The 18,804-nt window shown below is 49.0% G+C and overlaps 2 protein-coding genes and 1 pseudogene across 2 annotated transcripts; 1 reads left to right on the top strand and 2 right to left on the bottom strand.

Moving 5' to 3' along the window:
- Nucleotides 1-449: 449 nt before the first annotated feature.
- Nucleotides 450-1,978, bottom strand: LOC136465892 (protein CANDIDATE G-PROTEIN COUPLED RECEPTOR 7-like; annotated as a pseudogene).
- Nucleotides 1,979-2,301: 323 nt separating this feature from the next.
- On the bottom strand, nucleotides 2,302-3,127 carry LOC136465893 (early nodulin-like protein 7). Its single transcript, XM_066464454.1, has 3 exons — nucleotides 2,821-3,127; nucleotides 2,411-2,742; nucleotides 2,302-2,316 (listed from the first exon to the last, which is right to left on the bottom strand). The coding sequence occupies exons 1-3, from the start codon at nucleotides 3,035-3,037 to the stop codon at nucleotides 2,302-2,304; spliced, it is 564 nt and encodes a 187-aa protein (XP_066320551.1). The 5' UTR covers nucleotides 3,038-3,127.
- A 10,004-nt stretch (nucleotides 3,128-13,131) lies between these two features.
- Nucleotides 13,132-14,796, top strand: LOC136463871 (transcription repressor MYB6-like). The gene is made up of 3 exons (XM_066462843.1): nucleotides 13,132-13,405; nucleotides 13,684-13,813; nucleotides 13,913-14,796. The coding sequence occupies exons 1-3, from the start codon at nucleotides 13,267-13,269 to the stop codon at nucleotides 14,478-14,480; spliced, it is 837 nt and encodes a 278-aa protein (XP_066318940.1). The 5' UTR covers nucleotides 13,132-13,266; the 3' UTR covers nucleotides 14,481-14,796.
- Nucleotides 14,797-18,804: the final 4,008 nt, after the last annotated feature.

Consider the following 18,804-nt stretch of genomic DNA (forward strand, 5'->3'; position numbering starts at 1 on the left):
TTCATCTATATTTAATACTTCATGCATGTGTCCAAACATCCGATGGGACAGGGACTAAAATTTTTCTGTAGAAACCAAACGTTTCATGGACTAAATTTTAGTCCATGTCATATCGGACGTTCGGATGCTATTTAGGAGAACTAAATATGAGTTAATTATAAAACTAATTACATAGATGGAGACTAATTTACGAGACGAATTTATTAAGCCTAATTAATCCGCCATTAGCACATATTTACTGTAGCACTACATTATCAAATCATAGACTAATTAGGCTTAAAAAATTCATCTCGCAAATTAGCCACAATCTATGCAATTAGTTATTTTTTTCGTCTATATTTAATACTTTATGTGTCCAAACATCCGATGGGACAGGGACTAAAATTTTCCTGTAGGAACCAAACACTCCCTTAGTAACACGTACGGAGTACATCATACGTACAAGACTTTTAGGCAGGAGACGGCTCTGCATCCCATGAATCAGAGCCCAGAAAGCCCCATCGTCCGTCTCGATGTTCCCACCTTCGACCTCCTCCTCCTCCTCGTCGCCGATGTACAAGTACGGGTTCTTCTCCTCCGGCTTGAAGGTGTAGAAGACGAACAGGTAGAAGGCGAAGCTCGCGGCCTCGACTGCGACATCGACTCCCCACCGGCACCTGTAGTTGAGCAGCGCGAGGAACGCTGACACGATGATCCGGGTGAAGTAGAGGTAGCCGACGACGACCAGGTAGAAGCGCTTGAAGAGCGTGAGCTTCTTGAGGTTGCGCGCCGCCTTGCCGTCGGTCCTGGAGGCCTCGAGCAGGCCCCGGATGGACTAGAGGATGGGGAAGATGACGGCGCAGCAGCAGATCACGACGACGAGCAGGAAGACCCGGGTCCACGCGATCCAGCCCCGCCGCGTCGGGCCCGTCTCGCCGATCACCACCAGCAACAGGTTCTCCATCACTTGCAGCGGGATCACGATCATCAGCACGCTCTTTTCGCGCTCCTGGAGGTAGGGTGTGAGGAAGGACCAGCCGGTGCCGATGAGGACGATGACGGTGAAGAGCAGGACGCCCTTGAAGAAGCCGAAAACGTAGAACGCGACGTCCCAGCTGTGCGACGTGCCGGTGCGCTCGATGAACCACGTGTCCTCGGCCGCGCACGCCGACTTGAGCGCCTTGAACAGCAGCAGCGCGCCCATCACGGCGTGGATCCGCTCCGTCGTGGCGTGCTGCTGGACGCACGTCCACACCCACCCGGCCAGGAACGCCAGGTACACCGCCGCCACGCCCGCGTAGATGCCCGGCAGCGGCTGCAGCCCGACGGGGAGGTAGTCCCTGATGACCCCGCCGCTGGAGGCGTCGCGGCGCACGTTGTACATCTCGGTGCGCACGTCCATGGTGACCTCCACGCCGCCCTGGCAGTTGCTGAAGACGACGGCGTACGCGTCGGGGTAGTCGATGGTCACGGTGGTGGTCACCCCGCCTGGCGAGACGTCGCTGAGCCGGAGCATCGGGAGCGCGTAGTCGCTCGTCAGCAAGCAGAACCTGCCGCCTCCTTCCGGATAGGCGGCGTAGTACTGTGTCTGGTTGTTGATCCCCGGGAACTGGGCGCCGGCGATGAGCACGAACCACATGAGGCTGGAGTCAACGCTGGTGAGGCGTGACGACCCCGGACGGAGCTGCCACGTCGCGCGGCGTATGGAGACCGCCGCCCTACCGCCGCTCGCGAAGCCGAACCCTCGAAGAAGATGATCGGCCTGGCGTCGGACACGATGGGCGTTATCTTGATGTCGGCATGGGCAACCCGCACAAGGAGAGCGGCGGCGGCGACAGCCACCGCGACGGCGACGGCGGTGGTGTCCATGGAGTTTGCCCGCGAATGTAAGTGCATATCGTCATGCAACTCTAGCTGTAGATCGATCGTCGTGCATGCATCAATATCTCAGACTGTTCGTTCGAGAACAGGAACCATTCACCATTGTGGCACGTGCATGGCACTCGCTCGGGGAACAGCGGCAATGGCCAATGGAGATGGACAAGCGGCTCATCGATGAGCATGGCGCGTTTTAGGGAGGGCCACGGAGGAAAGGCATACTCGCCGTAGGCGAATGTCGTCGTTCAGAAATTAATTAGCGACTATAAGTAGGAGAATGTCGTACCCTCCGGTCACAAAATGAAAAGGAGGCAAAATACATTACATGTCGTATAGTACAAGAGCAGAAGACAACGAACAACATTACATATATAGGTACTATAAACAGCACATGATTACTCAGTAAAACAAATTGTCTGACACGACATTACCAGTACCAATACTTCATGAGTCATTAACCTAAAACAATATGGAAACCGAAAACTAGGCAAGGGATATAGTACTACTATTATCTAACAAGGGAGTACGTAGTAGTATGTGAGTTTGCACACACATCAAGCAAACTGATCACTGGAGCATCAAGACGAGACCAACAACCGTAGCCATTGCCGCCGCGATGGCGACGCCGGCGGCGGCGGAGACGGCTGTGCCAACACCGGAGGAGGCGTCGGAGCACGAGCACCCCGACGGCCTGGGTCGCCCGCCGCCGCCTCTGGCCTTCCTCGCAGTGCCCCGCCTCGCCGCTGATGAAGCAGAAGAAGCCCGGGCGGTCGAGGCGGAACTTGGTGGCGCCGTCGGCGAACGCGGCGAGCAGCTCGCTGGCGTTGCACGCGTCGAAGGCCAGGCGGTCCACCACCAGCACCGAGTCGTTGGCGTACTGGAAATCTGCAAGAGGATCGGATCAACCATATATACGCAGCCGTTATCACACACTTGCATCGCATCAATGCAAGAGGATCGGACCAACGTGGAAGCGGTTGTTCATGGCCCACCAGTCGTAGCTGGTGTTGGCGTCCGGGACGCGCCACCCGCGCGGCCCGCCCACGCGGAACTCCAGCCCCGCGGGCGGCGCGGCTGCTGCCCCCGCAGCAACGCTGCCGGGAGCAACGAGGAGGAAGAAGACTCCGGTGAGGATCATCAGCGCGGGGAGAACGCGGGAGCTTCCGGCGGCCGCCGCCATGGATCTAGCTTGCACTTGCAGCAGCGGTATGCTGTCACGGTGAGAGCGACGAGGTCGAGAAGCATTGAGCCTCTGGTTCGGGGGAGTGGCTTGGTGCTCTCGCGCGCTTGGTGTTGCGTGGGGTGGAAGTGGAATGGAATGGAAATGCAGGTGCGGCCGCGTTTTAGAGGGCTTGCAGGCTCTGTGGCGAGGGGGAGCGCGGAACCGAGGACGTGGGCAACGAGCCAGGGGCGGCGGCAGTTAACGCTCTTCGTGGCACCATCGCTGGCTTGCCAACCTCGATGATCCACGCGCGCAATCGTGCAATGCATGGCGCCATGGCGGTGAGTGGTGTCCTCCGAGCTGGAAAGGCCTGTCCATGGGAAAGTTATTTTTGCCCAGACTATTTCCGACAACAATGACATCTAAAATACAAGACTCATTCGATATTTAGTTAGCGCTACAGACAAATAGTTCAATACTTATTTTTTACGTTCTCCAACAACAGAATCCAAAAGAGAACTCTTTCTACAAAATGGGTTTCCAGGAGAGATGATGCTCATATTTTGGTTAGGCCTCTCCTGCTACCAAAAAATAGGTTTCCCGTATAGATACTCTGTTAGAGACAAATATAGTACCACTGAAGACCCATTTTGGGTTTAGGCGCTCTTATAGATACGCCCCATGGGATTCTCTCTCGTGTTGCACACACATCCCAATATACATCTAACGATGATGCACATGAGAGCATATGCCCTTAAGGGCAAGTTTTCTGGGTTCATCTGTCTATAGGGAGCTACAGGGTATCTAGCACTATATTTAAATCATGTGTTCATAAGTAATTATCTAACGTCGAGAGAACATAACATAACTTCTCCTAAATTTATACAGTAGTCTCCTAAATTTATAAATGTCGCCGTGAATCAACAGGTGTCGATAGCTACTTTATAAATAAGGATTGGACATTGTTCCCACTAAATTTCTTTTCCACATCTCACAACTTTGAGCGTCCGACGGTGCTTAGCATCGAATCCGAGATACGACGAATGCATAGGGGGTCCTCCTAGGTGCAGTGATAGGTGAGCAATATTTTAACTCTAGATAGTTTTTTACGAATTATATAGTACACACACAGGCATTCACACGCACGTATATTCACTCGTATAAACACACGAACGCAATGGGAAGAAGACTGATATGATATTATACATCTCAAGGTTGACGAAGTTGTTATAACCACCTTGCTGTCGACAGACATGCCTCTATGATTATCGTAAAATAAATAGTAGTGCTATTAGTGACATGAGACATTGTTGGATGAAAAAAGGATTCTAATATAGATTAAATGATCTTTTTATTAATGTTTGACCGAGAAATAAAAAAACAAAATTTGATTTTTTTAAGTCAGCGCATATATTGACAATTGAAGACTATAGATGTGTAGAATTTGTTGAATGTATTCTATTTAATTACTTAAGTTTGGATAAAGAAAAGTTATGCTTGCCGCGATGGGGAGAAATGAAATCTCTACACTAACTCGGGCTACTGTAGCCGACTAATTTGTGACACTAACTTTTTCTCCGATGAGCCTAATAGATAGTGTGTTTCGTGGGCCCAAATTACGTTTCCTAGGGCAACTAATTTAGTGACGCAAGGTTACATGTCACTTCTGTGTTATATCACCAAGGAAATCAGATCTGTGTGGTTCGTGCGCCCAAAGTTAACGTTTCCACTCACAAAGGGCCATGGCCTCATGGATCTAATGGACTGGGCTAGGCAGATTTGGGCTTCATCAGAACATTAAAAAATATGTACCTTGTTTATTTGCCGTTCAACCTAGATCAGGAATATATATGGACTTTTGCTATTTATCTGTTGACAGGTTTTTTTTACTAAATTTCTCAGATTTCTATACGTTTAATTGTGCTTTAGAATTTGTGCTACAATTGTCTATTGGGTCGCATGTATAAAGAATCTGACAAATTTGATCACAAAAAATTTGTGGACAGATAACTATATATATATATATATATATATATATATATATATATATATATATATATATATATATATATATATATATATATATATATATATATAACCATACGTGGTAGATGCTCCTGGCGGCCCTACACAATTTGTTTCGAGCATTTAGTACGTATATAGTAACATTTATTTAATCACGAAGTTGTTCATCACCTACACTTACAGGGTCCCTTTCTAAGTCGCTATCGTTAATTGGCACCTAGAGCATTATCATTGTTATTCTTTGTTAACAAAATCTTCTCTGTACCCAAGACGGGGCACACGATCTGTGTCTGCGTCCGGATTCTAGCTTCTAATTTTAAGCAAAACAAGATCTACGGATTCTTGGATGGAGACTACTCTATGAAATTCCTTTTTTTTAATGCTTTCATACGCTCCTAGCTGGAATCCCTTGTTTGTGCTGTTTCCCACTGCATTCCAACGTAAGTTGATCGGAATATTTGTTATGTGTATATAGGTCTCTGATATGCCTGATTAGGCTGCTAACAGTTTGCTATAGGTGTCAAGATTCGTTCATCCTGAAGGCTCTCGGAGATGTGTATATAGACCATTTTTCCAAATCGATATGAGCTCTGTTGACGAGAATTTTGCGTCTCTTCACTTCAGCAACCAGAATGTCAACCCTCGGAGCTCTACTCCTCCTCAGCTTCAGATTCCTTGAAAACGTCTTGTCCGCCGATTCTCGGCTGCCATGCATCAAAGGTCCTAGGAAAGAGCTTTACTGTTTACGTTTGTGTTCCATGGGGCCTGCCAATTGTTCAGGGCATACATGTTTCCAGAGCAGCTCGCTTTGCAGCTGCGCCCCTGATTTGCTAAAGAAAAGGCGGTACTGCTTCTGATGATTCACTGATACAGTTCCATAACGGTGCGTGTATGTACCCGGTGTTGGACTTGGAGGCTGCAGAGAGAGATGCGAGCCTGCGTCGTCGTCCCGGCCTCTCGCCGTTTCGTGCATGGAATTTCGCTTGCAGGTGCAGCACGGACGACAAAATCATTCGTAAACGCTTTCTCAGTGATAAGTAAGATCAGATGCTTCTAGCCTAGTACTCCTAGATAGCAAAGCTTATTATACTCTGCACGAATGCTTGCTGGAGTAGCAACACATTTATCAAACGGACAGCGCGGCGCATTCGACCTTCCCCTTGATCCGGTGCGGATCGGATCTATCGGAGGCCGGCCGGCTTTTGTGCGCCTCGCCATTTAACAATCCCCCGTTGCCGGACACCTGTCGCCGACTGTCCGGCCGCGCGCGTAAGCCCCCCGGTCCGTTGCCCGAAACGGCAGCCACGACCACGAACGCGCTGCGCTAGTTTATACTCCGCTTTGCTTTGCTTTGCTAGCGCGCACCGCTGAGCGGCCGGCCGAGATCCCAATCCCAAGTGAGCGAGCGAGCGAGTAAAAGCGACGGCAGCGGCGGCGTGTGGTGGGATGGATAGGTGTGCTCCTCCGGCCTCCGGCGCCGTCGTACGGCCGTGTGTGGCGGGGGGGGCCGCCGGCAGGTGGGCGCGCGCACGGGGGAGCACAGCGCATCGCGGCGCCGGTCGCCGGGACAAAACAATATCATTCGACGTACGTTGCTCGGAACGTACGTGACACTTAGTGCGGTTTCGCTATTAGCCTATAAGCAGCAACACGTGGTCGCTATAGCAGGAGGCGATCTGCAATGTCATGGAGGGATGATCGATCCGTCGGCAGAAGACTCCACGCACGGCAAGACCGTGCCGTGTACCGAAGTCACCCTCCTCCGTTAATAAAAGCGAAGTCTAGACTCCAGATAGTAAAAAATAACAAACTCTATCGAGTCGATCTGTTCTCCCACGATGATCTAGTGGTGGTCCACCAGTCTGCGACGACCTGCCAACATAAGATCCCATCGGACATACCACGTTCCGGTCCACCATGTACTTTAGCAAATATTACTACTCTCTCCTATAATATAGTGTATTCTAAAAATAATTTTAGGATAAATTAAAAGACACATGTGCCCTCACTTTATTTCCTAATAAAATGCTAGCATCAACATGATTAGTGGTGATTGGTAGATAAATATAATGCATTTAATACAAAATTAGTTTCTGTCTTTTAGAATGTATTATATTTGAGGACAAATTTTGAATCCTTGAATGCAGTATATTATAGGACGGCGAGGGAGCATGTAGCAATCAGATTTCACACGTCTGCTAACAAATCAACTACCATGCCAAATATTCCATTGTCTTGAAAAATATCTTGTCACCCGATCAATGCGCGCAACGACACACGTGTTATATATTACCAACAACTGCACTAATAATGTACTATAGTCGTTGTTGGTCCTTCCACTCCCAAGTCGACGCCCGGCGGCGGTCCTAAAATTAAAGCGCGTCACTGCTCAAACCGTGTGAGGAGATCAGATCAGATCAGGGTGTATCCACAAAAGCAATGTGTATCCCAGCGAGTTGGCCATTATACGCTCTGATCCCTCTAATCACTGTTCAAACAGTGTGAGGAGATCAGATCAGATCAGATCACTCCATTTGACTATATATGACCGTACTAGACGGCGTACTTCCACCAACATCAAACTCGATCATGCGTCGTTCCGGCACGCAGGCATCAAATGTTAATTGTATAGGCAGCCTACAAATTAAAAGGATTTATGTTGCCGATAACCGCGTACGATTTCCGCCGGGCCAACGTAACTTTATATAACGAAGTACGTTGATCCAGGGCATCGACTCGTCTTTAACCGCGACTACGCTACGTGCATTGGCAGAATGGCAGTCTTCCCATGAGTGCTCTGCTTGTTCCTCTGAAATCACTGTCTTCCATGGAAGATATTAGTGAACTTTTTATTGGTCCCTCTCTTTCATTCTCTCTGATGAGAAAGTCTGCTTGTCGGTCCTGAGACGTCAACTGGTGGATTGCATGACCCCAAAGTCTTTTTAGCTATTCCAACAACAGTGTCACAACTCACACGTGTGCCACACAATCACACAGCACACAAGTTAATTACTGCTGACAGCGTTTGTTCGTTCCTTCCTATCCTCCTTGAGAAAAACTTACTTCCCTTTTTCATATCATTACGAAAAGGCAACGCACGTTCATGATCAATGTTTGGTTGTGTGCCACTTGCTTCTTTAATTACCTTCTTTCCATGGTTTTAATTGCCACGTTTCGAAGAAGTGATAAGTTCTTTGGGTCGTCCTAATTGTGTTGAAAACGACTTTTTAGTTACTTGTCTATCATACTTCAGCAAGTTCGCGACTAAAACATAGAGCACAGGAGTAGCCATGTCCATTCCAGTACTTAATTAATGGAAAACTTTGGTCAGGAACATCGAAGAAACACGATATACGTTGATGGACACCATCAACTTGTAAATTTGTCTAGTACCATTATGAAAACGTGTTTTGCCGAACACACCGTACCGATTTATTTTATTTCCTATATTTCAAGAGAGAAGATGGAAGAAATATTTTTTTTCTACCCTTGTCAACCTCTGACCCTTTAGAATGGTTGTATCGAGCTTTGGTCGCCATGCATCTGCCATGCAACTCACGCTGTACAAGGGGACGCACCTTCATATGTGACTGTGGCCAGCTCTAGCTAGCGTGTGAAATGGCTCATCCAAGAGAGCAACTGCTATACTGGCTAGAGAGAGATGGAGAAGAGGAGTGGTAGAGATGTAGTTTTTTCTTCTTCTTTTGTTTCTCCTTGTTGCTTCTATAATCGTTACTTGCGAGTCATCCCTTAGATTTCTCGTCTTGATCAGTAATCCTTGCCGAGCAAGTCTTGAATCGTATTGCGCCTCTTGTGTGTGCATCTGCTCCCTTCTTTATTTATTAATATAAGTTAGTTTTATCGGATCTTTCGATTTTTGTATTTTCTTCAGATGGTCTTGGTGGAAATATAAGAGTAGCTGTTAAACATTCGATTGAAGTACCACCCGTCCGCCGCCATGATCTTTCTTCGTTTGACTTGATGAGGTCGTTAGCCTCCTCATTGAACAGTGGCGGAGCCATGTGTAGTTCAATAGTGGGTCATGCACAATCTATCTAATGATTCTAATTATGTACTATAAATATTAATATTTTTTTATAAATATTTAATTAAAGTTGAAAACGCTTGACTCTTCGGAAAATAAGAACAGCACTTATTCTGAGACATGGGTATATATATGAATGTAGCTAAGAATTTTTTTAACAGAGGGGTTCATAGGTCCAGCCTACAACTAGTAGGGGCCTCGTGCCTCAGCTATGTCCTAGTTTAGTTATTCCCCTAAAGTTTACTCCTTATTACATCGAATATTTGGACACGTGTATGAATTATTAAATATAGACTAACAAATAACTAATTGTACAGATTGCGACTAATTTGCGAGACGAATTTTTTAAGCCTAATTAGCCCATGATTTGACAACGGTGCTACAGTGACATATGCTAATGGCGGATTAATTAGGCTTAATAAATTCACCAAGCAGATTACTGATGACTTCCGTAATTTGTTTTATTATTACTATCCTAACACTTCGATGTGACATCCTAAACTTTACTCCCTGGATTTAAACACGCGGCCATGCATGCCTGCGAGCTTAGCCAAGGACAAGATCACTGAAGCAGTTGAGATTACTTAAGGATGGCACTTAGCAAGTACTGGAGATTTCCACATTAGAGAAAAGTTTGACACTATTAGCCCCCTCTTGAATTCCCTTCACGCTCCGCCACAGTCTGTAAAGTTTGGTCAATCCTAGGAACATTAGGATGCACGGGTTGGCGGGCTTGGAGGACCTATCTACCGTAGAACAAGATTCAACGAGAAATAGTACTGTAGAGCGCTACGTCCAACGTGCAACACGTTGTTCCATGATGCTACTAGCTCGGGTGTTTTCAGACGTCACTGGCCCATCATGTCCAACTAGCAAACAAACGCCAAACGCACAGGTGGCTCTCACTCTCGTGACCCGGCGAGAGCTAGCTAATTTCTCCTCTGGCATCATGCCCCCCACGACCCCAGAAACCGATCGAACACATACGGCCGTGCGTGCCTCGAGGGCCGACGGAACCCCTCCGATTCGTCCTTGCGCTCTTTTCCTCCCGTGCTAATCCTCGGCCCCTCCGATGGATGATCGATCCTGATTCCAGAGTAAAGCGCAGATCGTGACGTCAGCGGCCACTCACGGTCACGGTCTCCGCACACGCAAGCGCTCTCTCGCGTTCTTCCCCCTCCTCCAGTCTGGCTGTGGGCACGAACGGACGGCCGGCCCAAGCCGAGTGAGCGCGCGCCGCACTGATCGGTCTCGGTCGAGTCCAGCGGGCAAGCGCGTCGTGCTCGTGCTCGTGCGTGCCCGCAGCGGCGTGGCGGAGCGCGGACTCACTGGCTGACCCCGGGTCAGAGCTCGTTTTGCGCTGTTGCGGCGCGGGGTGGGGTTAGGCCGATCGGCCCCCCAGCCGTGTTGACGGCGATCGAGGCGACCCACCCGACTCGCCGAGTCGCCGTGCAGGGAGGGCGCGCCCCGGGGGGACCAACCAGCCACCAGGTGACGCGCGGCCGGGCGCGTGGAGGACCGGACGTGGCGACCGCCGAGCGGGCGCGCGCGCCGGGGATCGGACGACGTGGCGCGGTCAAAAGGGTGGTCGTGCACCGCCCGGAGCTATAGCCGGGCGGGCCGTGGCCCTTTTCCTCGATGGCGACGGCGGCGCTAGCGGATTAGCGAGGCGAGGGCGAGGCGCGCTTTTTCCGGCGAACCGCGTCCCGGCCGCCGCCCCGGATATAATTATATCGATCTGGCTTGAAGCCACCGGGATCGGACGCGCGCAGCGGCGGCCAGGTGTTTAACGAGTTAGGCGCGCGCTCGGGCTAAACCTCGCGATCGCAGGGCAGATTTAGGATTATTTTACCTCATCTTGATCGATCGATCGACCTGCTGCTTGGTGAGCTTCAACTTTCTACTCTATCTACCATTTACATTTTAGCAGTGGAATTACGATTGACTCCTGGATTTGCCGGCCGGTGCCTCCACGTTAATTGCCAGCCTGGATCGGAGGGGATTTATTGCAGTTGAAGAAACTTTCGGTTCATCAGTTTTAAGATTCACCCTCTCTGGTTTCTTTTGCACAAGTTGCTTTTTTAGTTATTTACGAACTCAGCAGTTCGGTAGGCATTAGTCATGACCGCAAGGAGAACGTCATTTTGAATTCAGATGTGGACTATCAAATCCTGAAAAATAGCGTCTCACGTGACTCCCGTCCGGACGAGCTCTAAAAAAAACTCACCGCGGCACCTCCATCCTGTGCCATCCCACATGGTGCCTCCACCGCCGACCGCTGCGCTCGCCGCCGGCCGGCTAGAGCTCGCCGGCAGCCGCCTGCGGCCGGCCCCTTCCTCCCCGGCCAGAGCCCGACGGCGGCATGCAACGGTTCTTGGCCAGTCCCCGCCTCCCTCTCCACCCGCCTGCGACGGCGGTAGCCCGCAGCGCGGCCAAAGCTCGCCGGCAGCTTGTCCCCGCCGCCCCCTCCGCTCATCTCCAAAAGGGGCCACAACGGCGCTGCCCTCTGCCTGCCCACCCCTCACTCTGCACTGCGTCGTAGGGAAAAATAAGTGTGAAAAACGCATATTACAAGCGTATGTTTCAAGTGTTTAGATGTTTCAGATCTATGTTTCAAGTGCTTCGTGCGGATATTACAAAAGTAGATCGAGATATTGAATATGTTGTAATGGTTGTACACGTATGCTGCAAGCTTCTGTTCCAATGTTTCATCTGTTTTTCCAGACGTATGTTACAAGTGTGTGAAGCTGCAAATGTTTCGTACATATGTTACAAGTGTTTTCTTTAGATGTAGCGTATGTTTAACAATGGTTTTCAAGTGTTTTTCAGGTGTTTTTGCAAGTGTTTCTGATGTATGTTCTAAGCGTTTTATCTGTCTTTAAACGCTGGATGTTTCAAAAGTAGATCAGGTATTGCATCTTTCTCCTCGCTTTTTCTACTGCCTTGCCTCAGTCTCTTCCTCCTCTTCTCGATATTGATGACGTTCGGGACAGCACGGACCCCACGTGGACGTGCAAAATGGCATGAGAAACAAACTGCAAGCACCGTCCCGTCCGTTCGGACGCTTCCGACGCTAGCGAGCCCGCCTATAAAAAGTAAAAAGGGCGTGCACGTGAAAACGGACATGGCTGATGTCTACTAGACTCGAGCCACATGTATGAGCTATGAAACCGTATGTACTCCGTGTATGGGTATGGTAGGCCATAACGCATGTTGGGAGCCCAAGTCAACTGCCAAACTACGAGAGCGATACGGTGCATATCGAAACGAGCTAATTAAGCATGCTGACCAACTGTGCTCGGTCCAGAGTCAAGCACAATGAGCACCTGGGATGGGACCAAGCTAGCAAGTGCTTTGCCTGCTCGCCCAACTCCGTTAGGGCTCTCCTGTACGGACCTATGTTGATTTCTTGTAAAGTTCATTACGTGAGATTACCTCAGAAGAATGGACCGGTACTACTATTCACATGCCCTATATATTTCTGTTCTCCTGTTCAGCTTCTAGAGCAGCAGTAACTGAAGCGACACACCACCAGAATAGACTGTATGATTATCTGACGACCGATTCACAGAGATCACTTCATACGATCCATAATGACTCCATCAATCGCGAGCAAAAAAAACGGTTGCGATCTAACTAGGATTTGCCGGTTGCTCGCTGCCGCACCAGATCAAGATAGATGGCGTTGGCCGCTGGCTGGCCTGGCTACGAGCTAGGAAACACGGATTGTCTTTGTCCCTGTCGTGGCTACTCCACGCAGCACCGAAAAAAACAACGCAGGTGCTAAGCTAGCTGCGCTTTCGGCAGGAAAATGCTACGGTAAGTCGGTAATCCGTCATCATATCCATCGAGAAAAAAAGAAGCGAATAGTAGTACCGGTCGCCGGGGGGGGGGCATTTCAGGCATCCTCCGGCGCCCTCCCGTGGTAGTGGCAGTGGGATGCCCCTGACAGCGACACGGCCTCGGCAAAGCCCGTGCTGGATATATATGTGGCAATAGCTCACTCCTTTGCCGCATCACCTTAGCTTACTCACTCACTACACATCGCTGGGGAGACAACTCGGGAGGATTAAGGATTGATTAGCTCGCTAAGATCACTGAGGTTGACAGACTAACGAGCTCGATCTCTCTTGACTTGAGGTTCACAGAGAGAGAGAGAAGAGGGGACGAGACAGGAATGGAAGGGCACTTTGGTTGGGGAAGAGAGGAGGGAGGGTGGAGGAAAGGGCCATGGACGGCGCAGGAAGATAAGCTCCTGGTCGAGTACGTCAGGCAGCATGGAGAAGGGAGGTGGAATTCTGTCGCCAAGCTTACTGGTAATGAACACTGTTACTGATTATTCTCGTTTGTTCTGACAGTCTCTTGTCTCTTTAGTTTTTTTTTTTCCTTTCTTTACCAACTCACCATAGCCAAACCTACCTGAAGCTGCAAGTTGCATTTGCTTATTCAGCAAGTTGATTCTGTCCAACCTCCAATTACATGGGAATTTTGATTCTATTGATACTCCTGCACACGATTGCCAACTTGCTAGAGGTTCATGATTCTATTTTTATACTCCTAGTCTTACCCTGGTCGTCGATCGGGCATGATGCAGGTCTGAAGCGAAGCGGCAAGAGCTGCCGGCTTCGGTGGGTGAACTACCTGAGGCCCGACCTAAAGAGAGGCAAGATCACGCCGCAGGAGGAGAGCGTCATACTCGAGCTCCACGCTCTGTGGGGAAACAGGTAATAAATCCCTTCTTGCTCCCACCGATCAGCTGGTACCTGTTCAGTTCACCGATGATGATCAGCTGATCACGTTCTACTCTGATCATGTATACACAGATGGTCGACGATCGCGCGCAGCCTGCCGGGGCGAACGGACAACGAGATCAAGAACTACTGGCGGACGCACTTCAAGAAGGGCAAGCCGTCCAAGAACATCGAGCGCGCCAGGGCGCGGTTCCTCAAGCAGCGCCGCGAGATGCAGAGCCAGCTGCTGCTGCAGGGACAAGACCAACAGCAGCAGGAGAAACAGCCCGATCACGACGACGACGATGATGGCGACGCCAGCAGGGAGGCAGCGCCAGCGGCCGTTTCACTGGCGCAGCAGCACGAGGAGGACCTGCGGATTCTGCAGCAGGACATGGACGACCTGCTGTTCCAGTTCTGCCCAATGGCCTCCTGCACCTCCTCCTCCTGCCTCCTCCCCGGTGGCAGCTGCACCTCCGGCGTCAGCGCGTCGGCGAGCGAGGAGGGGTCCAGCGGGGATCACCAGCTCGACGGCGGCGCCACGTGGGGGTGGGGCAGCTTGTGGAACCTTGACGACGTGGTGGATGACGTCGATGGCGGCGCCTGCGGCTGGGACAGCAGCTTCCCTTTGCTGCAGGATCAAGGGCTCGCTTTCTACTAGCAGCTGCTAGCTGTACCCTACACCTTTATATAGCCCTGCTACAATTAGATGTTCTTTTCGTCTTCGACTGCTTGCTGCTGCGGCCTATGTGTGGAGGGTGAGAGCGAGAGGTCACTCTGATTGTTGCGTTGGATAAGGATGCAACACCAACCAAAGCCCACTTCGAGCGAGCAGCATGTCTTCATGACTTGTTTAGCTCGTCTTTAACCACCTTTTTTCCCAGAGGGATGAGAGAGAGTTTTTTTCACTTTTTTTAAAAAAAAGGAGATATAAGATCATGGTGTGTTGAAAGTGCAACTTAGCTCATGTACTTCCATTTTACAACCCTCCCCCCCCCCCCCCCCCCCCCCACCCCCCCCACACCCAAAAAAACTCAACATATGCTGCCATGAGTTCTCTTAGAGCATCTTCAAGAGTTTGTTAATGTATCTCCAATAATTCCTAATAGTGGAACTATAGTGGCGACGTGGACAAGAGACCGAAGAGTCAAGGGAGCAGGGTTCTAAATAGCCTGAAATAGCACACAATACTGGATTCAGGTTCTTTGCCGAGTGCCTGAGACACTCGGCAAAGGCCAAATTGCACTCGACAAAGAACACACGGCAAAAAATTGATCGGCAAAGCCCTTTTTGCCGACTGTTTTTTATCGGGCACTCGGCAAAGATTTTTTATTTTTTTTTAAAAAAATCTTTGCCGAGTGCCCTCTATCCGGCCCTTGGCAAAGATGTTTTATTTTTTTTCTAAAAATTCTTTGTCGAGTGCCCCCTGATCGGCGCTCGACAAAGTTTGAATTTTTTTAAAAAAAAAATCTTTGCCGAGTGCCCTCTGGCCGGCACTTGGCAAAGTTTGAATTTTTTTTTAAAAAAAATTCTTTGCCGAGTGCCATGGTCATGTCACTCGGTAAAGCTGGAAAAATGGTTTTCTGAGCGCCCATTTTTCCAGCTTTGCCGAGTGCTGTGACCATGGCACTCGGCAACGGGGTCCTTTGCCGAGTGCAACACTCGGCAAAGTGACCCAAAACGGCAATTTTTAATTTTTTTACATTCCATCATGACAAATAAATTCATACAAACATATATCACATATATATCTCATCCATCGCATATATATCTCATTCATCACATATATATCTCATCCATCCACACATCCATCCGCACATATCACATCCATCACAATATATATCACATATATAATAATAATAAGTGCTCAAGTCCATCCAAATAAATCCACAAGTCCATCAAAGTCCACAAGTACATCACAAGTCCATCACCAAGTGAACAACAAATGAAAAAAAAATACAACGTGCACTCATCTCGGCCACTGCGACTGTGGTGAAGGCCCAGCTCCATCATTCGGAGGTGCATGAGGTGGATTATTCGAACCACCGTCAGATGGAGACTGCACAAAGGAGAAAAGATTGCATATGAGACAAGATTATTTGGATAGCTAATCTAGGAAGGTAGAGGCCATACAAACAAAGCACAAGTGAAAGTAAAAAAACTTTCATACTTATAGGAGTAGCTGTAGCTGTAGGATGCGGAGGCGGAGGTGGAACCAATAGCCCAGCTGGCAGAGAGAAGCACACACGTTGCCCAAGCTCTTGTAGGAACTCCGTAATGTCCGTCAGCCTCTGCGCCTAAGCCTGCCGCTTGGCTCGCTCGGCCTTCAGCTAGGCCGCCATCCTCTGCTGCCCAGCCTCCAGCTCCTGACGTTGCCTCATTTCTTGTTTCAGCCGGACCTACAATATTTCACTCCAATGTTTTAGTAATGCAAAGCTAATTAAGGTGTGTAAAGATCAATGTATGATGAGTAAAACAGGAATAACCTCGAGTGCGTCGACCCGGTGCTGTGCAGCGGTTGGCCGTGTGCGAATGGCCGGGCTCTCACTCGTGCTCCGTGCTCGAATCTGGGAGAGAGAGAGGGAGTAGAGGTCGTGTCGATGACGCCGTCGCCAAGCCAGAACCGCCCATGCTTCTTGCCTTGCTCCGCCCTCATGACAGCCTCTCCATCGAAACCCTGGGTGCTCGGATCGTGGTCTGGCCCATGGAGCGACCTCGCCACCTCAGTGTACTCACTGATGCGGGAGTGGACGCTCGGGTTTGTGTATGCCTTGGGCGGGTCCTCTAGGTTGAAGGAGACGTCGGATGTCGCCTTGCCCTTGTGGGCCATACACCATGCCTGGAAGTCCGAGCAAGCCTGACCATTATGTGACGCCGACTGCAAGAAAAACAGCACGGTGATTAGAAATCAGGCAGAACTGAGCATCACAATAGATAAATGAATTCGCGTACCCATGCTTGTTTGTATCCGGTGAGGCTACGGCTGCCTTGATGGTGTGCTGGACCTTGCATCTGCAAACGACGATCCCGGGCATCCCAGTGCATCTTGAGGTACTCCTCTGTGAACCACCTCTCCACCATCATCGCCCAGCACCCGGAATACGCTTGGCACCACCAGGGAATCGTCTACACGTCATCAAGTATTGGACATATAAGGAGATCAAATTAAACCAACTTAATCTCAAAACGAATTAATATTGATGTTCTTCATTTATCTCAAGGTACTGCTCCCGGGTCAGCTACATCTCTCTTGCGTCTTTCTTGGTTTACCTCTCTCCAAGCTTCGAACCGTAGTAGGTTACGATGACCTAGATGCGCACCTCGTGATGCATGTCGGTGACGAGTTTTTTATAGGGGGCAGTTTGGATGCCAAAATTTTTGGCAAAACGCTACTGTAGCGTTTTCGTTATTATTTGACAATTAGTATCCAATTATAAACTAATTAGGCTTAAAAGATCCGTCTTGTGGATTTTGTCTAAACTGTGTAATTAGTTTTATTTTTTATTTATATTTAATGTTTCATGCATGCGTCCAAAGATTCGATGTGACGGGGAATCTTGAAAAAATTGGCGTTTTGGAGGAGAACTAAACAGGCCCTAGGTTTCATGTAGAGATGTCTTAGTTTGTAAGCATCGTACGTGACAACGTGCACGAAATCTTCTGAAATTTTTATCATAACCTCCACATATGATATCACGACATCTCAACAAGTTTTATGATTTTCAGACTTCGTTTTCTTTTTATAGAATTTAAAAACACTTCGCACGCAAGTTCGCGGTCATGTTTCGTGAACAAGATGTCCGAAATTTCGGGTCCATTCCTATATACGGCCTCACACTACACTCAGTAATATGACTATCATTTTTTTAATCATTAAATTCCATTATTCGTACCACGTGCAGTTCAAACTTATATTTTTTGAAAAAATTCAAGTAAACGAAATAAAGTAACTAAATATATCAAAAAGCCAAAAAAAATCCCCAAATTCTAACGAGGAGTTCCTGGTACTTTAAAAGGGCTGCACAAAAAATTTGGAGGCCAAAAAAAACTTTGTCGAGCGCCGGGGCATGGCACTCGGCAAATGGGGTCTTTGCCAAGTGCCAAGAATAAGGCGCTCGACAAAGAGGATTTTTAAAAAAATTAGAAATTTTCTCTTTGCCGAGTGCCTTCACAGGGGCACTGGTATTTCAAAAAAATGTAATTTTTTTAATTCCTCCCTTTGCCGAGCGCCTAAGTTGTTAGGCACTCGGCAAAGATATTTCAAAAAACAATATTGAATCTTTGTTGAGTGCCGTATCAGGGGCACTCGATAAAGTATTTTCCAAAAAAAATTGCCGAGTGCCTAGGACGTGGCCGAACACCGTTACGCGGGGCAGCCTATGCCGAATGCAACGCTTTTGCCGAGAGCCTGACACTCAGCAAAGAAGTCCTTTGCCGAGTGCCCTTTTTACCGAGTGCAATTCTTTGCCGAGTGCCCGATTTTTGACACTCGGCAAAGCAGTTTGCACTCGGCAAAGGCCCTGTTTCCAGTAGTGACAGCTATAGTTTCGTTATAGCTTTTTCATAGGATCTACTATTATGATATTGCTAATTGTTCAGCTATTTTCACTAATGACACTTCATCTTGCTAAATATTGTCATTTGACTTAGTTGCGAAATATAGTTTTAGCACCGCTAATCCGGATCGAGCCATATATTCATTCGTTAGTCTAAGTCTCTGTCGGGTTCATAAACCTGGGGTCCCTTATGAACTGGCTTCCTAACCAAAGCTCGGCCCAGCAGACGACGTTGCGAACGACGCGCAACTTATGGGCCAGCCCAAAAACCTAACGATAGGCCAGGAGGAAGGCCTCGCATCCGACTCCGGCCTCCTCTCCGACCGAAAGGCCTGGACGAGGAGGAACAGCGCTCACTTCCAACCCTGGCCCGCCTCTCCGACCAGAAGACCTGGCCAAGGAAGAACGCCGCTCGCTTCCGACTCTGAC

The sequence above is a fragment of the Miscanthus floridulus genome, chromosome 7, assembly GCF_019320115.1.
Source record: "Miscanthus floridulus cultivar M001 chromosome 7, ASM1932011v1, whole genome shotgun sequence".
In the NCBI taxonomy this organism is placed as follows: Eukaryota; Viridiplantae; Streptophyta; class Magnoliopsida; order Poales; family Poaceae; genus Miscanthus; species Miscanthus floridulus.